General features: G+C 44.9%; 2 protein-coding genes across 5 annotated transcripts in view; one reads left to right on the forward strand and one right to left on the reverse strand.

Moving 5' to 3' along the window:
• Positions 1-7,374, reverse strand: part of MOV10L1 (Mov10 like RNA helicase 1) — a gene marked incomplete at both ends in the record, with an annotated part of 60,796 nt that extends 53,422 nt beyond the window's left edge. Inside the window, 3 exons of the mRNA XM_080939728.1 lie at positions 2,534-2,696; positions 5,222-5,406; positions 7,278-7,374. Of these exons, the coding sequence (XP_080795854.1) occupies positions 2,534-2,696; positions 5,222-5,406; positions 7,278-7,374 (445 nt within the window). The remainder of the gene's footprint in view (positions 1-2,533; positions 2,697-5,221; positions 5,407-7,277) is intronic.
• A 3,448-nt stretch (positions 7,375-10,822) lies between these two features.
• Positions 10,823-26,655, forward strand: MLC1 (modulator of VRAC current 1; the record flags this gene model as incomplete). 4 transcript variants are annotated; one of them, XM_080939270.1, is made up of 12 exons in its annotated part: positions 10,823-10,890; positions 11,392-11,608; positions 12,827-12,916; positions 13,388-13,441; positions 13,574-13,675; positions 18,862-18,963; positions 19,334-19,405; positions 19,786-19,902; positions 21,038-21,094; positions 21,636-21,758; positions 25,486-25,647; positions 26,581-26,655. In XM_080939270.1, the coding sequence occupies 12 exons, from the start codon at positions 10,823-10,825 to the stop codon at positions 26,653-26,655; spliced, it is 1,239 nt and encodes a 412-aa protein (XP_080795396.1). The 4 variants fall into 4 exon arrangements, with proteins under 4 accessions (XP_080795396.1, XP_080795398.1, XP_080795397.1 ...); XM_080939272.1 differs by lacking the exons at positions 10,823-10,890; positions 13,574-13,675 and having other exon boundaries at positions 11,414-11,608; XM_080939271.1 differs by lacking the exons at positions 10,823-10,890; positions 12,827-12,916 and having other exon boundaries at positions 11,414-11,608.
• Positions 26,656-26,854: the final 199 nt, after the last annotated feature.

The following is a 26,854-nucleotide window of genomic DNA, read 5'->3' on the forward strand; positions in this document are numbered from 1 at the left end:
TCTCTCCTTACTACCCTTTGCTAACTTTCTTTGAGCACCAGAAAAGGACTGAATGGTCCAAATGACCAGGCTGGGAGAGCAGAAAGCAGGCAGGCATGGAGGAGCTGTACAAACTGTCTGTCTTGGGGTAGGAGCTGGAAGGCAGGAAAGGGTAGGAGGAGAGAGGACAGATGTGGGCACAAGATTCAACTTTTTAAAAATTTATTATTATTACTATCATTATTTTTTAGGTTTTTGAGACAGGGTTTCTTTATGTAGTCATAGATTTCCTGGAACATATATCTATCTATCTATCTATCTATCTATCTATCTATCTATCTATCTATCTATCTATCTATCTATCTATCTATAGATCAGGTTGGTTTTGAACTCAAGAGATCCTCCTGACTGCTTCCCAAGTGCTAGAATAAGATGCAGCAAATGTGTGGAGCTCAGAGGCGAACTCTGTTCTCTCTCCTTTCATCTTTACAACAGTTCTAGGGTTCATACTCAGGTTGCCAGGGTTGCATAATAAGTACCTGCACCCATTGAGCAATCTGACCAGTCTTGGGTACAGGCCTTAAAAGCAACAAAGTACCTCAAAATATCAGAGATGAGAACAGCCGAAGGGACTGCTTTAATTAACAAGGAGGCATCTGAGCCAGGATGGCCCTTGCTGGGTAGCACATGGTACTGAAATCCTGGATATAGGGGAAGCCTTGGTCTATCTACTTCTCACTGTTTGGACCCCATGCTTTGGAATCTTACCCAGGAGCCATAGGAAAGGGTCTTTCATATTGTATTTTCTCTCAAGAATGTCCTTTTGCTATGGTCAGTGGGCTTAATAATTATATTAATAGAAAATTTCACAGCTCTGAGCACAGTTCTCAGCACACAAAAGAACCTTTGCCTCCCCTGAGTTTTTCTGTATTAGGAAATCTGAAAGCATTACTTACTCCTCAGGTTAACCTTCTGTACCTCTAGTGTCATCGAATAAGTGGGCCAATTATTAGATGCTGATTTGGTGATTTACCTAAGTACTATTTCTACTGCCCATTTCTAAATGTGAGTTACTTTGCTACCTGGAAGAGAATGAGCTTGAGAAACAGCTGAAGTAATCAGTCATTGCCCTTAACAACTGGCTGACTGCACATCCATGTATGTAAATCACACTTGCTTTTAAAGTATAAAATGAATATAAACTGGACCTGATGCCAAGGCCTTTCAGGAATTATTCTGGTTTCAGTAGACTGACGGTGTGTCAGCTTACACTGTCACTGGTGTCAGAGCGTTTATTCCAGAAAGGTTCCCACAACACAGTCAACGGGTGCAGTGTCAAACACCTTCCTTTTCTCTCTGGGGAATCTCCCATCAAGGCTGCCTTGGGAATGGCCTCCAACTGGCACGACTGAGGGGTCTAGATAGTCACAGGCAACCTTATACCAGAACTCAGAGTTCCTCTTTAAAAAAAAAAAAAAACCCAAAAAACAAAAAAACAGGTTTGGAAAGCTCCAACAGCTACCTGTCAATCTCATTTTGGCAACCAGAGGTTCACAGTCAGTGTAACACAGGAAGCTTCCTGGTTGGCTAAGTCATCTGCCCCTGGCACCCAGGCTATAGGGCAGCTGATAATTATCTGCTGACATGTAACCTAGTGCTGTACAGTCCAAAAGCAACTCCCACATATCATTTCCAATCCTCTTCCTGTTTGAGTGTGTACAGCACTTTTGCCTGGAGGAAGAACTGACTCTCACTGTTCTTGAATCCAATGACTAGCTCAGTGTTGTTTATTGTTACTGTAAACAGCAAACATACCCAATTAAACTTAGTGAATGACATAAGCAATTTTTTAAGCATAAATATAAAATTTTAGTTTGGCTAGAAAGAAAATTTGGATATATAATCTTGGGGAAATGCAAGGTGATTGCAGTCTTACTTTACCACATGTGAAATATCTTAGAAGGAACTGTCTTTAAGCCAGGTACAGTGGCTTAGGCCTGCAGTCACATCAAGCACTCAGGAGACTGAAGAAGGAAGGTCACTACAAGTTATAGCCTATCCTACAGTATGAAAAATCCTGTCTCAACAAAAAGAAAAGAACATTTCCCAGTTATTCTCAACCTGTGGGTCTCAATCCCCTCGGTAAACCTCTAGCTACATAAATATTTACATTACAATTCATAACAGTAGCAAAATTATAGTTAAGAAGTAGAAATAATTAATGAAATTAATTTTATGGTTTTGGGTCCCCACAACACGAGAAACTGTATTAAGGAATGCAGCATTTGGAAGGTTGAGAACCACTGTCCTAGACAAACACACCATTCTTATATTAGCACCTTAGTGATCAGTAATGTCTGACAGATAAATACAAAACAAGTATTTAAACAGTGACCTCCAATGTCTACTCAACATTCAAGAATCCTTGTGTGAGGCCAACACCAAACAGCCACTCCTAAACATGATTTTAGGCACAACTAAACTTAATTTATGAAAATTAATAATACAGAAACTTAATTTTAAGTATGAAGCAGACATCCATGTAGCTAGCTACCTTCACACACACTCTCCAGAGAGAAGTATGTGGTCTGGTTGATATAGCCAGCACCGTCCAACATGGAAGTCACACAGCCAATCAGCACTCTGGGGCTGGAGTCTGACAATCCTTTGTTCGAGTTTTTGTTATCATCTTCCCATTTGTCAGAGACAGCTTCTACCTATAAGACAAAAGAACAGCTCTTTACACTGCTATAAAAAAGAGTAAAAAAAAAAAAAAAAAAAAAAAAAAAAAAAACAGATGACAGGCAATATACCCTTCCTGAATTGGGAAGTTCAAGACCAGGTCCAGCAGTAATGGTAGAGATTTGCTTTCTGACTCACAGTAAGTGCCTTTCTGAGCTTTTAAGAGTTAACAAGCACTCAGTACAGAGGCCTCTCTATCAGAGGCCAGCCTGATTTATGTAAGAATTCCAAGTTAACCAGGTCTACACAGTGATATCCTGTCTCAAAGCAAAATATCTTTTTGCTTTTAATTCATGTGTGTGCATGTGAGTTAGAAGACAGTAGCTAATCTGCTGGAGTAGAAGGTGGCTGTAAACCAGACAATGTGGATGCTGGGTCACATACAGGAGCAATGAACATTCTTAACCACTGAGCTCTCTCTCCAGCTCCTGAACGGATCTTTAAGGGGCTCTATGGCTTGTTCTTTAAAAAGACATGAGCTCTCACAAGCCAGCCTGTAATCTGCCATCCCCAGGAGGCAGAATTTAACATATTTTTGGAGACAGAGCTGTATAGCAATCTCTTCTAAATAAATATAAAATTATTCGAGAAAACATTAGCAAACTGAAGTATCAGCATATTATAAGGAACATATACCACGAACAAATACAGATGTTAAAAATTTCAAAATCAGTCAACATATCACATCGATAGAACAGAACAGTCATGTATTTCCATTGACACATAAAAATCATTTGATAAAATCCAAACCTTCTGGGATAGGGAAAAAAGAAAGGATGGTATCTAATCTGCCAAAGTATATGGCATACTTGTGTAAGAAACTTTGTGATTCAGAGATTGTTTAGCAGCTAAGAGCACTGATGGTCTTCAGAGGAGCTGGATTCAATTCCCAGCATCTACATAGCAACTAATGACCATCTGTAACTCTAGTTTCAGGGGATCTGATGCCTTCTTCTGGTCTCATCATGCACACACACAGGGTACACAGAAATACACACAGCCAAAACACCATATACACATTTTTTTTAAAAAGCACTAAGAAGATTTCTAATGTCTTATGAAAATGGTCACTATGCAATGAGTAGTTGCCACAATAATTTCTTCTTAAAAGTTTCCAGGCCAGGCATGGTGGCATACACTTTTTAATTCCCCTGTCTCCTAAAAAAAGTTATAACATTCCATCCAACTCTCCTTCACAACACCAACAACATAGTAGGAATACAAAGGAAACTTCTCAGCATAGTGAAGACTGTAAATGAAAACTCCATGGCTAACATCAGCCGACCCTGCAGGATGAGCAGCATCCTCAGCATCAGGCCACCGGCCAGTATCCTTCCTTCTGCTCAACACTGTGCTCAAAGTCCTCAGCAAAGCCAGTAGGTAAGAAAGGAGAATCGAAGGCATCCAAACTACAAATTACTAAAGCTGTCTCATTCCCACATGGCTTGATCCTGTGCGGGTAAGCTCCTAAAGATTATACATTCTAAAAAAGCCCCCAAATAGCTAAAGCTAATAACTGAGTTTGGCAACTCTTAGGCATACAATAATTTGTTTTGTTTCTATATGCTAGAAATTAAGACTACAAAAGGAAATTATGTTCCTACAAGAATGTGGACATGGGGGTGCATATGTTAAATCTGGCATTTGGGTGGCTAGGGTAGAAGATTGTGAAACTCAAGACCAGTTTATGCTATATAACAAGATTTTTTTTTTAAGAATACTTAAGAATCAACAAAGAGACATTGAAATGAAAAAAAAAAAAACATGTAACTATATAAAATGAAACTATGTAACAAAGTCACAGATGCTTGTGAGAGCTGAGAACTCCCGGGAGGTCCAGAGGACAGATCCTAACATCCATGGAAAGAAACTGGTACAGTGTCATTAACTATAATTACAATAGTAATGTGATCATTTTAATTTATCAACTCTATCTCTGAGAACTTATATTATTAAAGAACTATTTTATATGAAAAAGTAAATTACTGAATAGAAGCCACAGGTCATCTTTGTTAATCAAATAACAGAGTCTAGTTTTATACTTTATTTATTTATTTATTTATTTATTTATTTATTTATTTATTTATTTATTTATTTTGCGATGTGATCTCACTGTGAAGCCTTGGCTGGCCTGAAACTCGCTATATAGACCATGGAGGCCTATAAATCCCAGAGACCTTGTGTGTGCTACCTCACTCAGCCAATCTTTATAATTGTAAACAATATTTTTAAAACACTAGAGAATAAAAAAAAACTAATAGTGAGTATATGCCTTAGCATAAGCTTATAGGGAAACATTGCTTTCTGAATTACAAATGTCTATGACTCTATTTACAACCATCATTTAAAACAAGCCAAAGCAGAAATCACTGTAACGAATAAATCCCCTCACTCACAGGCACACTTCACCATGTTCCCCTCAGCTAGGCCATGACTGACAAGTCAACAAATGTGGTGACTCACGGTGAGGAGTGACTGTTCCTTACAAACTAAGACTTACTCTGATTGCTTTCAGTCCATTTGACACTTTGTTTTCTTCGACCACAGCAATAACTTCCTGCCCAACGTTGAGAAGCACTTTGCTGGTCACAGCATCATTGGAAAAGTAGATCAAATCGTCAATCATGCCATAGTCACTGCAGTACCTTGTCACAACACCCTGCACAGTTTTCAACCTGGTATCACCTGAGACAGTGAGCAAAGAGGTTGTATTAATAATAAATAATAATCCCAGGGCCAGAGAGAATGGCTCAGTACCTCTAAGTGCTTACTGGTCCTCCAGAGGTCGAAAGTTCAGGTTCCAGCAACCCTGGGAGGAGGGCCATAACCATCTATAGCCACTGAGGATCTGACACCTTCTTTTGGCCTCTGTAGGCACCCATACATGTGGTACATTCATTCTCTCTCTCATGCGCATGTGTGTGTGTGTGTGTAACACACACACACACACACACACACACAAAATAAATCTCAAGGTGGGGGGATCCCAAATCCCACTACAATCAAACTCTACAGGAGAAAGGCAAAGTGTGGGCACTCGTGGGGAACAGGAACTTGACAGGCTGAATGAACTAGAGAAGCTGCCACTGGGGTTTGCTTGGAAGAATGATTTTGAAATAGACTCCTAGGTTCTGAGGGGGTACAGGTCATGAACATGGTGGGGAGAGCTCTGACTCCACAGCCTGGCTAGCTGGTTTGAATCTAGCTCTCCCACTGTGAGTAACCCTGAGCGTGGTCCTTACCACGACATGATGGCTGTTAGACACAGGCTGGGGCCCTGGACACCATCAGGCTTCTGCGGGCACCTGAGGAGGGTCCTGGACACGCAGTGTTTGCTGTCACCGCCATCGCTGAGTCCTTACTACGCCTTCCCTGTGACCTCTCCTTGGCAAAATTTCCAGGAGCCCAATCATGTGACACAACATCATGAACCTGGAACTCGAGCTGTGGCTGAAATGCCACTTTTTTTTTTTTTTTTTAAATAAATGGTGGTTCTCAACCTTCCGAATACAGGGAACACGACCCTTTAATACAGTTCCTCAGATTGTGGTTACCCTCAAACATAAAATTATTTTTCTTGCTACTTCACGTCTGTAATTTTGCTGCTGTTATGAATCATAATGTAAATAGCTGATATGTGAACCTGGAGGGGGTCGAAACCCCATGGGTTGAGAACCACTGCTTTGGGCTTATGCCATTATTTCCTCCGGGTTATACCTTGTTTCAGAAATTAGCACACCTACATACAGAAGGCCTTTTCCATGCTGTGTTCAACAGCTCGGTTTTTTAAATGTTACTTCTAGCTTCTCTTGTAGCAAAGTTCACTCTTTTAGAGGATGGAGAAATCAACAGGGCGCCACTTAGCCCAAGTTCTCACGCAAAAGGAAAACTAGAAAGAAAATCAGCCAGCATGGGTCCGAGTTCCTGGGAGGGGTCACCTGGTAATTCTGGAGTGAAACCCAAGCTTAAGCTGTTGCTGAAATGACACTATTTTTTATAGCGGTTCTCAACCTTCCTAATGCCACAACCCTTTAATACAGCTCCTCTTGTGTGGTGACTCCAGCCACAGAATTATTTTTGTTGCTACTTCAGAAACGCCAGAATTAGAAGCCTGGGGATGATAAAGAATCCAAGGGGGGAATGACCTCATCTTTCTTGGAAAGGACAACTTAAAGTGGTTGAATGATGATTTCCAGACCTCTGAGAGCTCAGTGGGGACCAAAATCAGGCAGAGAGCGGTGCAGCGATATGTGGTTACCTCGCGTGGCACAAAATCACGCACAATGATGGAAACGGAGGATGAGGAAGCCACGGAACTGGCCCAAGAGTAACAAGGCACGTGTGCAAAATCGCACACCTTTTTTTCCTCTGAGAAAATGACTAAGACAGCTCACTGGGGTCTGCGAAAGAAGCCAGGGCCAAGCCTGAGCTTCGAAAGGCCTATTCTCGAACCACCAAAGGAAGGGAGCTCCTGTGGAGTATACTCTAGCATGACCCTAAGGGGGTCACAGCCCCACCCCACCTCACTTCCTGCTGAGTGCTTCATGCACCCTTACCTTCCGACAGCTCCCGCTCTGGCTGCCCGACCTCCTCCTCAGGGATGTCCTCCCTCCTCCAGAAGAAGGACACCAGCTTGGCCGCGAGACGCAGCATGGTATCCACCCGGCCTCCACCTCAGCCCCTGCTTCGCCTTTGCACGCCACAGCCCCCTCCCATAGGCCACTACGCATGCGCCTGTAGAACCCAGCCAATGGGGTTGTCTTGTCTGCGCCTGCGCCTGCCGATCATAGAACTCAGCCAATGGGGTCCTTGTCCATTCCATGAGACACGACCGTTAGCAATGAGAGGTTGGCGGTTAGCACGTGAGGGAGCACGAAGTTCCTCATGCAGGGGACAAGAGGCCTGGCATGCGCAGAGGGTCCAGAAGAGAGGGTGGAGCTTTGTGCCAGATGAGTGCAGCATTTCTGTTCAATCTACTTAAGTAAAAAGATAAAGAATTTCACTACTAAGTGTGACCTTAGTGTGACCTATACCAACATTCCTAACATTAGCAGTTTTACTTTTTATTTTATTTTATTTTTGAAATGGACATTACAAACCTAGGCTATGAACTCACGATGTAGCCAAGGATCCCCTTGCATTCCCAATCCTCCTGCCCAAATCCCCCAAGTTCAGAGGCCTGTGCTACCACAATGCTTTAAGCTGGGCTGGAGGTCCGAAGCTTACAAGCTTAATATTCCGTCAACAGAGCTACATCCCAACCCTGTGCGGTTTGGTTTTGTTTGTTTGCCTACTGTTTTTAAGTAAGCATTTAAAAACTATAGATTTCTCCGTAAATTTTGGTTAAGGTGCAACCTACACAATTTGAGTTTGCAGTTTCATTTTGTCTTGTGGATTGAGTTTTATTTTGCTCATCCCCACCCCACTCAACAGGCATGTCGTGAATATATGACTAAAGAGTTTCTGCTACTGATGTAATTTAATTAGTCTTAGTAAATTTTGGATGACTTCTGTTTTTAAAACTTGTCGGGGCCTAGCAATTTATACCTTTAATCCCAGGACTTGGGAGGAAGAGGCAAGCAGATTCCAGGTCAGTCTGGTCTTCACGGTTAGTTTTAGGCTTGCCAGGACTACATAGTGAGACCCTGTCTCCAAACAAAATAAAACACAAACCTTATCAAGAGTGTGCCCCACTACGCGGATTTCCTGAATCTCCTTCACTGGATATGTGTCATAAACAACATATATTCTGTTGTGCTTGTTAGGAGTCTGACTTGGTTGTAGATTAGGCTTGTTTGCACATCATATCAGTTTAATTTACACTCTTAAGTGATGGGGTGATGGGAGCTTAAAGATTTAGAGGCTGTCATAAAACCTTCTCAGGTGTCTGACTCGGAATACACAAGAAAATAATAAAAGACCTGACTCTGTATAGGGTTGGAGTCATCTTCAGAGATGCTGGCCTGGTACCCCAGTCAGTCTTTCTATCACAGTAAATGGTCGTCCTGGCTTTCAGGACTGTGTGTGGTTGTTACCAGCCTGAGCTACTGCCCTAGATCAGCCTCTTCTATATTTCCAAGCAGATGCCCTACAGACATTGTGACTTCATATCTAAAAGAAAATGTGCATTGTTGCTCTGACTGTCTAAATAGCCCACTGTGCTGACAGCAAATAAGACGGACTGGCTCCCCCATATCTATCTGGAATTGGATCCCTTCTCACCATTTTGGCTCACATTTTCCCATCCCCCAGCCTGTTCTCCACCTAGCACCAGAATGCCACTTTGACCAAGTCCACCTCAGGGTCAAAGCCAAGGGGCTTCCACACCCACAGGTGTCTTGTACATGAATAGCCTCTGCATTCTACTTCCCAGAATCCTCAGCTCACTCTTCTCAGTCATACCCCTTCGTGCTCCAGGGTCTTGACACCTACGAGGCCACCCTCTGTGCCTTCAGTTCCACTGTCTCCTTGAAGTCTACACATCACACGCAGAGAAAGCCAAATGTGCTGTCACATGACACAGCACAACACACACACACCTATGGCCTATACATATCCAGTTGACAGAGGGAGAAAGGGCAGTTCTTTAAAGATTCTACTGAAGAAGAGGGCATGCTCAAGGAACTAGTACTACAAACAGCAATCAAGACATGACATATAAATCACTGTAAGTTGGGAGTAATGATGCTTACTAAACATTCCTCCCTCCCCAAAACCAAACAAAAAGCAAACAACCAAAACAAAACAAAAACAACAACAAAAAAACCACAGGACCAGGTGATAGTGTTGCAGGCCTTTAATCCTAGCACTAGGGAGGCAGAGGCAGGCAGATCTCAAAGTTCAAAGCCAGCCTGGTCTACAGAGCAAGTTGCAAGTCATCCAGGGATGCACAGAGAAACCCTGTATGAAAGGAAAAACAAAAAACAAAAGAAAAGAACTCAAATAAACAAACAAATGAGAGAGAGAGAGAGAAAGAGAGAACACAGGAGAATTCAATCTAGTTGGATCCATTTCCGTGAATTTTACTGATTACTTTAGTGCTCAGTAAATTTGGGAGTTTCATCATTTGAAAGAAGTTCCAGATGTCTCAGGGAACAGTTTGGGTGAACTGTTTCTTTCTTTTTTTTTTAATTTTATTTTTATTTTGTGTGTATGGATGCTTTGCCTGCATGTGTATGTACCATGTGTGTGTCTTTTGCCCACAGAGGCCAGAAGAGGGTGTTAGATCCCCTGGAACTAGAGTTATAGACAGTTGTGAACTTCCATGTAGGGGCTGGAATTGTAAGTCACCGTATGGACGCTGGGAACTGAACCCAAGATCCTCAGCAAGAGCAGCCAAGGCTCTTAGTCTCTCAGCCATCTCACCATCCCCCGGGTAAATTGTTCCTAATCCTTCTTGTTTGGTTGAAAAGCTATAACCAATCATCCCTGATTAGAAACCAGTGGCTGAGCCTAGGCTGCATGGGGTTCTGCTATTCAAAGAGGCCGGTTTTTTCCAAGTACTCTGGGCTGAGCCTTTTTGCAATCTGCATAAAGAAATAGTTGCTGTAATTGCCAGGGCGCCAGTGTCTCCAGGCAAATGAAGCACATTCATGGCCCCTTTCTCTGCCTAGTGAGCAGAAATAAAGGATGCAGTAGGACCATTCCTGCCAATCCTTGGGGCTGCCATGGGAACCCATGGTGGAATTCCCAGCAGTTCAGGGGCCAGCCTTGCCAAAATCGAGAACATAAAGGTCTATGTGGCTCAACGAAGGAGATTTCTGTCCCGTAATAATGAGTGACAAAGAAAGATGGCTTAAAAAGATGTAGACCTCTGAATAATTGTCTGTTCCAGGCCCGAGGCTGGTCAGGATCCACATCCAGTGCTGGACTCTACCCTCAGCAATACCTCTCTTTCCAAGACATCCACCTGGCTAGAATGCCGTGAGTGGGACCAAGGGCTCCTCCTTCTCTTCTTGTATTGGGAAAGCTCCAAGCCAATGGTTATGCAACCAAGGAGGACATTTCTAGGATCCACTCCCTCCATCTCCTCATTGAAATTCAGGAAGCTGTGTGCCTGCCTCTGGCTGAAGTGCAGTTTGGCCGAGCTTTTGTTCCACTTATGAATACTTCTTGCTGGAAGCCCACCACCCAGAGGCCAGCTTTCCCAACCGCCGGAGGACAGCCGAGGTAAGCATTAAGACATTAAACTGCAAAGTAGGAGCGTCTTTTGTAGTCTCATGTTTCCATTTTGGGTTGAATAGGTGGAGCTCCCACTCTGTTTGGGACTCATAAAGTTTCTGGTGGAAGTTGCAACGTGCTATATCTGAAGACTCAGATGAGATCTGAGTGTGCTGAATCTAGATGAGTTTGGGTGGTTTTATTTATGTTGAGAGTTAGGGGTTTATTCCTTTTTAAGCTCACGGCCCTAAAGTATGAGCATATTTCTTTAAGAAAATGTTTACTTAAGCCAGACATGATAGTGTTTACCCAAGCAGAAGTTTAAGGCCAGCCTGGGCCACTCAGTGATACTTTGTCTCAAAAGAAACATTTCAAAGCAACTTCTTGGTGCCAACTTACTGCAACTGGAAAGTCTTCCGTTGTCAAAGTCCATGATGATTTCATTGCACAGGAGGGAGTGGTGGTCTGAGTTTGTTCATGAGTCTCAGCTTGGGTGTGTGTCACTCTGTGTACCCTGCCTGCTTCCAGTGCCATGACACGAGAGGGGCAGTTCAGGGAGGAGCTGGGCTATGACCGGATGCCCACACTGGAGAGGGGCCGTCAGGATGCAGGACGGCAGGACACAGGCAGCTACACTCCTGACTCAAAGCCCAAGGACCTACAGCTGTCAAAGAGGTTGCCCCCGTGCTTCAGCTACAAGACATGGGTATTCTCTGTGTTGATGGGGGTGAGTAACTCAGTACTGGTTCAGAGGACAGCAAACACCATGTTCCTTCAGTGCTGGTCATGATCTAGAGTACAAATCACCATAGACTGAGAATCACTCTGTCCCTTTCTTGTTCTCTTTCTTTCTTCTTTCTTTCTTTCTTTCTTTGTAGTTTTTGGAGAAATTGTTTCTCTGTGCACCCTGGCTATCCTAGAACTTGCTCTGTAGACCAGGCTGGCCTCGAACTCAGAGGTTCACCTGCCTCTGCCTCCCCAGTGCTGGGATTAAAGGTGTGTGCCATCGCCCGGTAGTATTTCTTTTGTTTGTGTCCTATTAGTTACTTTCCTCAATATCTGCCATGGAGGCCTATGCCCCTAAACTGTACTAATCCTGAGACCACGGGTTATCTGTGGCGACACGTTCCCATACTCCTGTACACGAGTGGTTGGTGAAGCCTGGAGGCCAACCTCATGCTTCAGGGTAGCTCTATGGAGTGACTGACAAGAGTTGTGGCCAAGGTTGGGGTCAAGACCATGGGGCAGAAAGGACTACTACAGATGCCATAGGACTATGGGGACTATTGGGAGGGGGGCACCCAACACAGAAAGAGCTAAGTTGGGTGTAGCTAGAGTGCAGATCCATGCTCATGCTAGCCCAGGGTAAAGCAGTGCCATATGGTGTCCCAGGACACTTGCACACAATCTTTCGGATAATCAATCAAGATGCTTAAAGCACCATTTGGTCCTTAGTGTGCACAATACCCAAGGACCCAAATGTTGCATTTCTCTATGGTAGGAGCTAGGTTTTGTGCATTCCTGGTCTGAGAATGTTCAGACAGTGACCTCTCCCTTTCCACATCTCTAGACCTTTTCCAGATTCCATTTTGGATCAGTTTCTGCAGAGGCAGTAGGGCAGGCACTTGTTTTACAGGCTCTGACCCTGGACCTGGGGATCCTGAATTCCCTGATAATACTTCCCTCTCCCCACCCCACAAGTCCCATAGTTTCCACTCTGGCAACAGAGGTGGGAGAGGGGAGGCCCATTCCGTGGGTTGTGCTGGTCCCACCAAAAGGAGTTGCAGTCACACAGGACCAAGCCACAGGCAAAATTAATAACTAGGAGAGTGTTAGTTAATATGGCAAACATGAACTTGCAGTCAAAGACTAGGTGTTGCCCCCTCAAGTATCACATCATCAGACAGAGCTCTTTATAACCTGAGTCTATGTTGCTGTTTTGCAGAGCTGCCTTCTTGTGACTTCTGGGTTTTCGCTCTACTTGGGGAACGTGTTTCCCTCGGAGATGGATTATTTGCGCTGTGCAGCAGGCTCTGTAAGCATGCTCTCCAGGAACCCCATCCTAATTCTCCCACTGTGGGTTCGAGGCTCTGTGATCTGGGCTTTATAGTTTCTGCTAACTACTCTCGTGACTCATGTCAATAGTTTTGAAACTTACCAGGTCTGACTCCTGTGTGGGAAGCAGCCCTTTTGTTCCTGGCATGCTGAGCTGTTTTGGTGCTCTAGCTGTCTTGAATGTCTTCAAGGGACTTTTAGTGTTGAGGGAGCTTTTTGTATCAGGTAGACTGACAAATATAGGTTTGCCTGTGTTATTGTAGATTATTGTAGAAACTTAAACATTGTAACACGTGATTGTTCTAGTTTTATGCTGAGCTGAGCTAAAACTCAGTCTTCAGCAGAGTTGACAAGAACTCTAACACTGAGCTGCATCTGGTCCGAAATGCACCATGTCCAGGGCACAAGACAGGTAATTTCTTGGCTTACTTGGGTTCTGCTCTCTTTACAGTGCATCCCCTCAGCAATTGTGAGCTTCGCTGTTGGGAGGAGAAATGTCAGTGCGGTGAGTTAAGCCTTCAGAACAGCCTCTGCAGACTTGGAGATATCCACAGTGCTGAGGTGTGGAAAGCAGATGTTGGCTTTACTTCTTTAGTTTTTTTTTTTTAAGGAAATGCCTCTTGCTTTGTTTTTCCAGATTCCCAACTTTCAGATATTGTTTGTTTCCACATTTGCTGTTACCACTACCTGTTTAATCTGGTTTGGATGTAAACTGATCCTGAATCCGTCAGCCATAAACGTGAGTCACTGGAAGGGGATGTGGGTCACAATGGGCTTCCTGTTTTTATCCAAGTCTTGTCTTCTCTCTAACGTCAAATGCTGCTCTCACTGAGCAGGGGTAAGCCCTAGTTTTCCTGTGCTTCTAAAGGAATCATCTCTACTGAATTCTGATTTTATTCTCTTGAACAAATCTATTGACGAATGACATTTTAGTGTCTATTTTTCAACAGTGACAGGCCTGGGATGTAGCTCAGGGACAGAGTACATGCTCCTAGCATATTCAATGCTCTTGAATTTGGCCCATTACCATACATGTTAAACTTACACATACACACAGGCACACAAGTGCATGTGCGTGCGTACACACACACATGCATACATCACAACACAATAGCAACATACTACTGTATTTAATCAAATTTATGATGCTGTTGGTTGTAAGGTACATTACACACATGCACACACACACACACACGCACACACACACACCACAAACTGGTAACATACTACTGTATTTCATTAAATCTATGATGTTGTTGGTTTTAAGACATTCTGTCATCTTATGTGCTACTGAGAAAATGAGGAAAAAATTACTTAAATTGTGATACTCAATGAAAAAAAATGGCACCAGAAATAAGGATGTCTTTTATCTAGTCTTGTGAGAACAAAAACTTGAGGAATATCCAGGCTGCTGTGTGCAGAAGAGAGGCTGCTGACTGGACACTGATATTATTGAGTACGAGTAGTAAGATGCTGGATATGAACATGAATATAAAAATAATTCCATCACAAAAGTTGAAAATACACTCTACACTCAGATGCTTTCGAGAACTAAATGTGTAGAGCTGGGTATGTTAGCACATGGCTGTTATCCCAGCACTTAGGAGATGAGGAGTTTAGAGTCAACCTTGGCTGTATAGTTAAGTTTGAGAACATTCTGGGCTATATGAGACCACATGTCAACAAAGAAACAAAACATATAAAGTTCCTGGAAATACATATGAGATTTAAAAAAAACTATGACACATATTTTTTAAATATTATTTTATGTGTTGGGGTGTTTTCCCTGCATGTATGTCTGTGCACTGGGTGTGTGCCTGGTGCCAGTGGAGGCCAAACAAGGGCAAATGACATATATATTAAAAGACATCCAGAACAGAGGGTGAGGCCGTGAGGCAATGCAGGTCACAGTGAGAGCTCCTCTCCAGTTCCTGCAGGTCTGCCTAGGGCTCGATTTAGGGCAGCACAAAGATGGAGAAGGATTCCTCAAGACAGGTAGGGACATGTCCTCCCACAGCCAAAACTACTAGAAAGCAATCTTAATAGAAGGGTCGGCTGGGCATGGGCTACAGGAACCATCATAGATCCAGTCATCCCAAAGTCACATCATACTGAGGGCTTCAGGAGGTGATCTGGTTATAGCAAGTGTTACCCCTTAGCGCTTACCAGCCTCAGAGATAAACTCTGAGCTGTGGGGGTGCAGCTAGGAGAGACTGCTCTGTTCCACAAACACAGGAACACCCTGAGGGCAGGAGAAGTGATGCAAAAGCGGGAGAGGATGGCTTTAACATACTAGGCTCTAAGAGAAATAGGTGCCTGAGGAAGAAGAAACCACAGGCAAGGTAGGTCAGCACATGCCCAGCATGACTATGGTGACAGATTCAGGCCCTTTGGAGAATCATTTGCAACTTGTATTTTCTAAGAATGAAGACATTGTATCCCAACTGCAAACCTTGGAGAAACATTGGCAGGCCTGTGGCTAAGAGGCATGCACAAGGGGTTTGGAGGGATGGCTCAGCAGTTAAGAGCACTGACTGCTCTTCCAAGGTCCTGAGTTCAACTCCCAGTGCCCACATTCATGGGTCACAGTTGTTTATAACTGTAGGTCCACTGGGCCCTGATGCCCTCTTCTGGTGCACAGACATTCATGCAGACAAAATACCCATAGATGTAAAATGAATAAATAAATTTTAAGTGTGCATGAAAGGTCAGAGCCATGGCATGAAGTGTCAAACTTAAACAAATTACCCCTGCCCCACAACCACAGGTGACTGAACTCTGAAAGATGGGCAGAACCTCATATCGGCTTTTGTTCATAATGTAGCAATGGACCAGCCCCCAACATCACCTAGTTCCTAAATTTGCAGAACCTCAGTCCCACCTGGGCCAGGTATCAGCCTCCATAAATAACTAGGCCCTCCATGGCTCCAACCATACTGAGATCTGATGGTCCACTCTGCTTGTAGGTCTCTGGGGAAGCTGCACTCCCTGACACAGCCTACTTCTCACTGTCATGGGGGCTCCTCTTGCCCAAGAACACACTTCTGTGAACTATCTATGACCAAACTGCCCTCTCTTCTGAGTATCCCGACTGACTATTGTCAGGATTCCAGTGAAGATGCACAAGGATTTATCTTAAGATATCATCCACGTATTATTGATTCCTGACATCACTGTTAGGACATGAATACATAGTCCAAGTGCATTAATTCTTTGATATTTACCAAGGCTCACTGTGTGGCAAAGCAGATTTTTCCCCCTTAGTGTTCTGTGGTAGTTATCAAAGAATGAACAATCTGTTTTATTTACATGGAGAATGGTGTTTGTTTTTAAAGATTGGCTTCATTACTGCCCAGATGTGGTGAAGACAGCAGTTCAAGAGATACCCAGTATTGAAAAGACAGTTATTGCTCACAGATTCCATAATAGGGGGCATCCCCATCATTAGGGACACCAAAGGAGTACCAGGGTACTGTATAAGCAGTGGTAGTAATGGAGAGACAGGTGGGCACCTTCTATTGTAGCCTCCACAGAAAAGAGCAAGTCAGACAGGAAGAGACAGACAACCCTCCATCTTAAATAGTTTCCAAGGGTGCTAGACTCAAGACTATCCCTAGTTGCCTGAATCCTGCCCTGGGGTGACAGACAGGTAGATAGAAACACAATTAAAGATATGTGGGGTTGAGGGGGGGTTGTATATAGTCTTATTCACCAACTCTAGTCATTAGTCAACCCTAGGAAGATCAAGGCTCTCCAGGATCAGCATGGCCACAGGCCCAGCATCAGAACACATATGAAAAGTGAAGTATATGGTTAAAGTAGCACATTTCTGGTTTTAAGAGGATTTCTGCTTACATATGGTGTGTGTGTGTGTGTGTGTGTGTGTGTTGGTTGGTTGTTGTTGTTACTGTTGCTTTGTTTCTGGTGGGACAAGGTCTTATATGTAGCTCCAAATGCCCTGGTTGACCTGGAACTTAATATGTAGACCAGGCTGGCCTTGAACTCACAGATCTCTGTCTGCCTCTGCCTCCCAAGTACTAGAATTAGGTGGATATCACTATACCTTGCTAGATAAGAGTTTTTATGCTTTTGATTTGTCAGCTTATGAGAAAAGTGTGTTAAGTTCTTTATCTGTAGTTGTTGGTTTCGATATTACTTCCCACAAGCCTCTCATTATTTTGTAGATTTTGAGGTTCTCTTAGTCAGATATTACTGTATAGTCTTTCCCTTACAATTTTTTTTTTAAAAACCACACCTATAGTATGTACCTATAATACTCAAAACTTGGGAGGCTGAGACAGGAGGACTGCGAGTTCAAGACTAGCCCAGACTATAGGTCTGCCCTCAGCAACTTAGTGAAACTGTCTCAAAAAGGGCCTGTGGGCATAGTTCAATAATAGAGTACTTGTTTAACAAGCACGGGACCTCAAGTCTGGTTCCTAGGACTGCATGGTGAGTATCAGTTAAATTTTTCTTCATGTATTAATTCTGCAGGACCCAGGAGCAAATTCCAGGCCTTGTGCTTTGCAAGAGTGAACATGTATGTAACTGCTGACACAGTTGGCTTCAAAGTTTCTGTCTTCTTCCAAGCCTTGTGTTTGCAGTTTCTGGGAACTGCACCTGGAGCTGAACATGCTATGAATATTTGTGCTCATGTTTTGTGTGTGCTTAGATTGTGGAAGGAGATACAACTCAAAGGCTTCATATGAGATGCAGTTTTTCTCCAAAGGGACTAAAAAGTAGTTTATCATGAGCAAAATAGAAGCGACAATGTCTGGGAACACAAACTCAGGCTACCTTGTTTGTGTTACCTGATGATGTGTTCTGCTGCAGAAGAGGTTATATGAATCTTTATAGATCCAGAATAAAAGAAAGTCCTAAGTCAGTGCATTTACCAGACAAACCGGTATGGGCATCATCAGGTAGGCAGGCAAGTAGTGGGCAGGTGGGAACTTCACCTTTCTACTCTGCAGATGTTCTGACATTTATCTTTATGGTGTTGGAAACTAGAGGTCTTTTACGTTACATGTTCCAAATGATTTCCCTGGGAGTGACAGAGAGGTGAGGGCAGATAGTGATGCTGGTAGTCAGCAACTGTCCGGGACTAAGGACAGACCAAGATGACCTGGACTCTCTGTCTGCCTCATTCCAGTTCCCTACAGCCATGAAGTTCTAGTTATTCAGTCAGAGTATGAGATCTCCCACCCAGATGAGAGTTCTAGGGGGAAACTCGGTGTCTAGGCCCAGAGGCACATGACAATGGCATGTTCTCAAATAAACCATTCAGTAAGAATAGTTTTAAAAACATACCTGGGGCTGGTGATATGGCTTAGCAGACACAGGTGCTTGCTGCCAAGACCTGAGGCCAATCCCTAGGACCCACAGGTGGAAGAAAATAACTCATTCCTGTAAGTTTTCTTCTCTATGTGCATGCTATGACTGACACCTACCCCAATGAATGAATGAATGAATGTACATACATATATAAATGGTTTCTTAAGACAGGGTTTCTCTGTATAGCTTTGGCTGTGTCCTGGAACTCACTCTGTAGACCAGGCTAGCCTTGAACTAACTCATCATAGAGATCTGCCTCTGCCTCCCAAGGGCTGGGATTAAAGGTGTGCATGCAGCTAGCAGCTACTGCCACAGCCACCACCACCTGGCTCCAGTGAATAAATGTAATTCGTAAATTTAAAGTACCAAAAAGTCTAACAATGGACAGACAGAGAGAGAGAGACAGACAGAGAGAGAGAGAGAGAGAGAGAGAGAGAGAGAGAGAGAGAGAGAGATCAACCAAACTAAAAGAGTAGATCAAACAGAAGAGAGACAGTGTGCTCATGGTTTCTTCAGGCCTGTGATGAGGAGGAAGGTGGCAGCATCCCGGGGAAAGAGCTAGTTTGGCTGAGGTACCCGTTTCCTCTGCAGATTAATTTCAACCTCATCCTGCTCTTGCTGCTGGAGCTCCTCATGGCAGCCACGGTGATCATCTCGGCCCGGTCCAGTGAGGAGCCATGCAAGAAGAAAAAGGTGAGTCTCCCACTGCTACCCCCTCATGCCCCTGAGCTGGGTCTGCTGGTGGCTGTGGGTGTGAGAGGACTGGTAGGGGTTGGGGGACTGTTCGTCAAGCATGGGGAGGCAATGGCACAGCCACATAGCCTCCGGTGTCCTTCCCATCTGCTCTGCCTTTGGGAGTGTCACCGGAAGGCCAGTTCTGCTAAAACTGTTGGTAAGTTCCAGTTTCAGTGACTGGACACATCCACGTGCAGGGGAAATGCCTGCACTTGAACTGTTCCTCCAGACTGAAGGGCTGTACCATTGAAGTATAACTCCTTCCCATAGCAACCAGTACCCGTGCCCCCCATTCCATGGCTCCACAAGGATTTCCTTTTTTTTCTAGGGTTCCATCTCGGACAGCACTAACATTCTGGATGAAGTGACTTTTCCTGCTCGGGTCCTAAAGTCCTATTCTGTAAGAAAAACCTCCCTTTTCTTTCTCTTGTTTCATTTCAACACAGTCTGGCTACGTAGCTTAGGTCTGCACTGAGCCATGTGCTGCATCATACCATGTGCACCTGCTGGACAGGCTGGTGATGCTAATGACTTGGGGAACTCCATGTCTACTCCAGTCAGGTTCTGCCTGTGAGCCTCACTGTGGGGCAAGGGGGACCCCCACCACCACCCACCTTCTCGGCTTTGTCTAGAGATTTCTCCATGGTCAACCTGAACAGACCAAAGGAGGGTCTGAGCCCATGGGACTTCAAGGGTGTCTCTTCTCATGGAGGTAAACCACCAGTCTGGTGGCCTGCCAAGGTAACTGTGTTTTGTTTTGTTTTGTTTTTTTTTCTCCAGGTGGTAGAAGTGATTGCTGGTGTCTCCGCTGTCCTTGGTGGGGTGATCGCTCTAAATGTAGAGGAAGCTATCTCTGGCCCACATCTCTCAGTGACGTTCTTTTGGATTTTAGTAGCTGTGAGTATTTCCTGGATGATCATCTTGTCCCTGTATATCTAGCTAGACATGGCTGCAGCCACAGTTCTGGGCTTTCCTCCTTAGACCCTACATGGCTGTGTTGTTGTTGTTGTTACTGTTTTTACAGTGTTGGTAACATTCAGATAAGAAAGCACACAGGAGAGACCCCTCCCTCAAAGAATTTTGGAGCCAAGGATTGAGTGTATTTGTATGAAATTTTATCTTAATTGCTAATATTCTCCTACTTACCTATTTTTCTAAGAAATCCAATTGTCTTAGAGTTTAATTGCTGTGATGAGACACCATGACCAAGGCAACTCTTATAAAGGACATTTCATTGGGACTGGCTTACAGTTTCAGAGGTTCAGTCCATTATCATCATGGCAGGAAGCATGGCAGCACGCAGGCAGATACAGTGCTGGAGAAGGAGTTGAGAGCTCTGCGTCTTGATTCAAAGGCAGCCAGGAGGAGGCTCTCTCTTCCACATCAAGTAAAGCTTGAACACCGTGTACCCCACCTACATGGTGACCATACCTCCTAATAGTGCCACTTCCAATGGGCCAAGAGTATTCAAAGTACCATACCAATTATATTTTTAAAAAGCTTGTGTGAAACTCAGGGTCCAAGTCTCAGGAAAGTCCATGAAGGTGCCAGAGGTCAAGGAACACCCCTATTCATAGAGATTGACAAGGAGGCACAAGGAAACCCCAGTTTGGGTTTTAGATCACGAAGCAAGGTCTCTCTTCACGTTGATTTTGGGACAACTGAACCGTGCTGCCAATCTGAACTTGACTGTATGGTATTCTGCTGGCCGAGTATGTCACACATGGTCAAGTGGCCAGGCTGAAAGCAGAGAGAACAGAACATGACAAATATCATCAAGGTCATCCCGGGGAGTTGGACTGTCACTCATTCATGTAGCCTTTCTACAGAATACTCGACTGGTTACATAATCGAGCAACAAGCAGCCACCAAACCTGTGAGAGGTTGTCATGAGCCTAGGATACTTGCGCAGCCTGAGGCAGCCCTGGCTTTCTTCTAGTAGGTGGAATGGTGACATCATCAGGGCAGGAGTACAAGCTTAGGATGTGGCTCTTTGAACACCAGCCTCTAAGTCTTTCTGTTCTCTTCCCAGTGTTTTCCAAGTGCCATTGCCAGCCATGTGACAGCCGAATGTCCCAGCAAATGTCTGGTAAGTGAGGCCCAGTCCTACCATTATGCCATGGGTGTGGCTCAACTAAGGCTTAGAAGGAATGGCCAGGGCAGGATCCACTGCCCAGGAGAAGATCCACAGCTGTCCTGGGGCCCCAGTGGCCCATCTGTTTCTGAAAACAAGAAATGAACACTTTAGGTTTGGAAGCCAGAAATTCCTGTAGCTAAGCAAGGGATGGCGGAAGAGGCCAGTCCTTTAGCTTCATCTCCTTTACCATGGGGCTGGTTAGCTGTTAGTAACTGCTGGTTTTAGGGTCTGCAAATGAGTCTGTGCTGGGTTGGCTGGCCCTGACACTGGGGTAGGGGGAGTTAGAAGAACTGATCTTTGAGTTCAACCGAGTAGCACACCAAAGCTCATTTTTTTTCATCACATTAGAGGATTACATGTGACGTTCAGAAACTCCCATGTCATACCCGGCACTGAGTGAGTGGGCAAAGTTTATCTAGACTCACGTAGCACTTCTGCGCAGGCCGGTAAATGCTGGCCACACCTACTGCCCAACAGTCTGCTTCCCTGACAGGTGGAGGTGCTGATCGCCATCAGCAGCCTGACATCCCCACTGCTGTTCACTGCCTCTGGATATCTGTCCTTCAGCGTGATGAGAATCGTGGAGATTTTTAAAGATTACCCACCAGCCATCAAGGTAGGTGTCCATTCTATTTTGAAACTCTTTGGAAAAGGAGCCACTTACTGACAGGGGCCCAAAGAGGTGGCTATGTGAGATCTGCTGTATCCCAGAACAAATGGGTACCCACCTGAACAAAGGGACTTTGCCCACTTTGCTGTGGGTGGGGTGGGTTGTGTGTGGAGTGAAGTGGGATCTGATTTGATTTTTCCACATTGATTCTGTCCCCTCTGGCTGCTCCAGTTTCTGCTCATTGCTTTGGTTTTCCTGATTTTTTTTCTACCAGTCTTAGCTCAGCCCTGTAATGGGCCCTTGTTTCCTTCATTGTGATTGGAGCTTCCCCCTGTCTTCTGACTACCATGGGCATCTCAAGCCCAGTCATCATGTTACCAGACGGCTCGTTGAGATTTCAGTCAGCCTTGTATTCAGTTCATAGGTGGACCTGAGAGTTGGAAGTGTTCTGACTTTGTACCTTTCACATAGGATATTGCTTCCCCTGAGGCCCCAGCACATTTCAGGACTTCCTCAGGCTCAAACACACCATATTAGATGCTTGGTGTTTGTTTCCAGGATGAGTGTTTTCCCTCCACGAGTGTGTATTATAAGGAACCTTGTGTGTGCATCGGAAGGCAGTGCAGCTCCAGGGAGATGCTCCAGCAGCTTCCCTAGTGCTCACACATGCTTAAGACAGCTGGAGGCACCCTTTCACAACCAGATGGCCCTAAAGTGAGAACAGCCCTCTACATCTCAAAGTCCCATTTTGGGGTCTAAGAAGATCAACATTACCACCTGATGTTAGTACTCAGCCCACATAGATACTTGCATGACTGTTTTAGAGGACGATGTCTCAGATGTTGGTCTGTTCAGTTTGGGGAAGACCCTGATGCTGTCTGGAGTATGGCCCCACCTGTTTGTCTGTTTACAAAGATCCTGAAGAGCATGAAGGGGCCTGGAGAGGTGTCATGCTCTGGCTCTTTGCATGCTTCCTGTTTTCCATTCCTCCCCTACGAGCTGATGCTAATGGCTGATCTTTTCCTGGGGAGGGAGGAAAAGGTGAGGTCTGGGCTGGCCATATTACCAGACCGTCAACTTTGGTGTTGGTCAAACACCACTGAGGACTCTCAAGGCCTCTAGTATTTTTAGAGTATCAAATGTTGACATTCTTCCTTCTATGACAAACATGACACAGATGCATCCAGAGGACACCTTCCAGGTGAGCATTCCTGTGTAGACATCAGTCTCCCAGGTGGGCACTAAAAACAGCCTAAGCTCATCTTTTATGACTTCGACCCAGACAGGAGCAGGACAGAGCTCAGAATCTGCCTCTGTGGACATCCCCTGCTTCAGGTCACTTCTGAGCTTGTTCAGTGAGCAGAGCTGTAAAGAACTATGCTTACAGACATGTGCTTGTATTGTTTTAAATTCAAGCTGAACATTCTTGGGGTTTGTTTTTGTTTTTCCCCCTCTTGACTTCTTTTACTTGATATTTTTCATCCTTCTATTCCTAAACCAAATATGACATATATGGTAACATTTAATATCATTTATACTTAATTTTGACTTAATAATAGACACATGAATGACCCACAATAAGAAACCAACATTGCTACCAAGAGACCACCTCCTCAACTTGTATGTGTTTTGTTGGTGGTTTTATGAGACAAGGTTTTTCTCTGTAGCCCTGGATGTCCTGGAATTAGTGCTGTAGAACAGACTGGTCTTAAACTCACAGAGATCCACCTGCCTCTACCTCCTGAGTCCTGAGATTAAAAGCACGTGCCACCACAGCCCAGCATGTGTGTGCATCTGTGTGTATGTGTGTATGTGTGTGTGTGTTTAACATCAATCTCAGAAAGAGTGACTCTCATAGGCTGTGAGAAAAAAATCCCTTTTCTGTGTATGATTTTGCTATTTATTTGGTAAGAGGTTGAGTCCAGTGGATTTTTGGATATAGTCAACATTAGGGACTGTTTTATTTTACATTTAAAAATATACTTTAATGATATTTTAGAACAAAGCACACCTATATGGCTCAAAAGACAAAGGTGGACACAAGGTAAACTGAGGAACAGGGGTGCCAGCCTGCTTCTTCACAAGCTACCCCATTGCTGTAATTTTCTCTCTTCCATATAAAGCAGGTTGGGCATTCTATTCTGTGTTGGGGGTTATTTTTAATCCAATTATTTATCCTGGCTTATCTTTTATGACCTTGAGCTCTAAGCACTCAGAGGGCTCAGAGCTCTTTTCTGCTCCTTCCCTACTCTGTTCAAACGTTACCCCACAGACCTGACAAGGCCCTAGTGTCAGGACTGGGTTATGTCCAGACATCTGCTGTTGTGACCAGCTTTCACGCACACTTCATGTGAATTTGAGGATGAGCATTGGGGAGACACACTACGGGGAGAACAGATGTTTCTGTATTCTTAAGTCTTCACCAGAAAGGTTTCTAGCTTGAGTTTTCCAGAGCCTTCCTTGAGATGCTTCATTGTTGTGGTGGCCCCATTCGTACTTGAATCCACGTTTCCCTCAACATACCTTTCATGGGCTGTGCTCCTGCTTGCAGGTCCTCTCCTTATATCTCACTGGCCGCCCCAGCTTGTCACCGTGTTTGCACTGGGGCCGTCCTGTGCTGATGGTAAATGCTGTACACCTGCCTCCCTTCCAGACAGGCTGAGGTGTCTAAGTACAGAAGGTCCTCTCTAGGAGACACACACAGCTTTTGCTCTTTTTCTTTTAAGATTTATTTATTTATTACATATAAGTACACTGTAGCTATCTTCAGGCACACCAGAAGAGGGCATCAGATCTTATTACAGACAGTTATGAGCCACCATGTGGTTGCTGAGATTTGAACTCAGGACCTCTGGAAGAGCGATCAGTGCTCCTAACCACTGAGCCATCTCTCCAGCCCAGCTTTTGTTCTTATGCATAAATTTCATAGCTACATTCCTTTCTACATCACCGGCCTTCGGATCCCTTCCCCAAAATGGTGTTGCCTTGTCTGGCGTCAATGGAAGAGGGTATGCCTGGTCTTGCTGCAGCCTGATATGCCTGGGCTGGTTGATATGTATGGGAGGCCTCCCCTTTTCTGGGGAGCAGAATATCCCTCCCCAATCAGCACTATGTTTTTGTGTGTTAACATTTAGTTGCTCTGTGTTTCTGTGGGGCTGATGGTGAGAGGCATCCCTCTGGTTGCTCTGTGGGTATTTCTGAAACACTCCTTCATGTGTGAATTGCATTTTATGGACTCTGGCCCCTGGGCTATCAGGACACAGACTCTTGCCCTGTCTTCTTGCTCTCCCTTCTTGCCTCTTCCTCACCAGTATCTGGTGATCGGGTCATTTTGCTGGTAGGTTTGGGCCCAAGACTTTCTTCCAGCCAAGGGCTCTCTGTTCAGTACCAATTTCAGGACTGTGTTTCCTGCAGATCTATAATTGAAAATGTTGGTCTTTGCACACTCTCAGCATGAGCCACAGACGTCTCACATGTTCTTTGTCTTCCCGAGGGCAGTCGGATTTGGGGTGGGGAGATACAACCTGGGTCCTCTGTACACTTACTCATTAAAATGGAAGGCTACGGAATTGGTTTAACTGAAATGTCATGACTCAGATTACTGAAGTCTGTTTGTATTTCTAGGGCCCAGTGGTCATCGAGGGAGCATTCTGGCTCTGTTGAAACCTTAGGTGAGGGGAGGCTTTGCAGGAGTCTGCCTATGGGTCTGCTCACTCTTGGTCTTTCCATGTAGTCCTACGATGTACTCCTGTTGCTCCTGCTGCTGCTCCTGCTGCTTCAGGGAGGGCTCAACACTGGCACCGCCATCCAGTGTGTGAGCTTCAAAGTCAGCGCCCGGCTGCAGGCTGCATCCTGGGACCCCCAGTCCTGTCCCCAGGAGCGGCCAGCAGGGGAGGTGAGTAGTCTGCCTTCTCAAGATGCCCCATCCTGGGTCCTCAGATGGTCCTTGTGAGGTAATAGATTTTTCCACTAATGTTGTTCAGTGTTTGTTGTGATGTTTTGGAACTTGTTTTATTTGCAGTATTAAGAATAAAGTTTGAAGTAGGTTGCTTTTTAACAGACTAAATAAGTACAAACCCATTCATGAAAAATACCATGACTAGAGAGCTTTAAGCTCGGCTCTTGCAGACACAGAAAAAGCCTTCCAAAGACTCCCACAGAAGATGCCATGCTGTGTAGGGGAGGGCTGCCCCCGCCTGGCCTATGGGGCTCCCTGTAGCTAGACATTTCCTACTCTGTGACCAGTGGGCTGGGCAAGCCCAGAGTCACCTGAATGGTACTCTCCCTGCCCACCCACCCATCCCCATCCTACATTCTGATATCCCCACGGAGGTTGGGCCTCCTAACTTCTCCCTGAGCTATCTATATACCTTAATGTCTTCCTGGACAAACTTGCCCACTGCCAACAAAGAAGTGACCTGGCTGTTCTGTGCCCAAGGAGATGTCCAGGCAGGCTCCCATCTCTGTCCTAGGTCTGTGGCCTGACCAGCAGGCCACAGAGCCAGATTCCAGAACTGACCATCTTAGGAGCTCAGAGTAAGTGTGCAAGCTAGCGATCACCCACCTCATGTGTGGAGGTGTGTGTCTGCCTCGGTTGTCCACTCCCATCTTAAAGCTCACCCCACTGCACACGTACAGACACTGTGGGAGGGGATATGAGAATTACTGAGATGCTTTGTCCCTTCTCAAGTGTCCCCCTCCCCATTCTTTCTCATGTAAAGAAACTTACATACAAGAACACATCAGATGCCACTCGAACTCAGCCCGACCTGCCTTCCTTCCAGGTCTGACCCTGTGGAGGTGACACTGTCCTTGTCTTTTATAACAGGTGGTCCGAAGCCCCCTCAAGGAATTTGACAGAGAGAAAGCCTGGAGAGCTGTGGTGGTACAAATGGCCCAGTGACTACAGGATAAAGAAACCGAGTCTGGGCGTCTGCCTGGCTCCCAGTGTGTTCCACTGTAGGGTCTCTAACCATCACGTGGCTACTGCTTTCTAACATACTCTTTCCCTCCATGGAGGGCAGCCCAGGCTGCAGGGTGGCTCTTGGTTTCCTGTAGTAGTTTAACTTTGAAACAGGCAGACGCTGAGTCTCGGGCCCTGT

Source organism: Micromys minutus, assembly GCF_963924665.1.
Source record: "Micromys minutus genome assembly, chromosome: 27".
Lineage (NCBI taxonomy): Eukaryota > Metazoa > Chordata > Mammalia > Rodentia > Muridae > Micromys > Micromys minutus.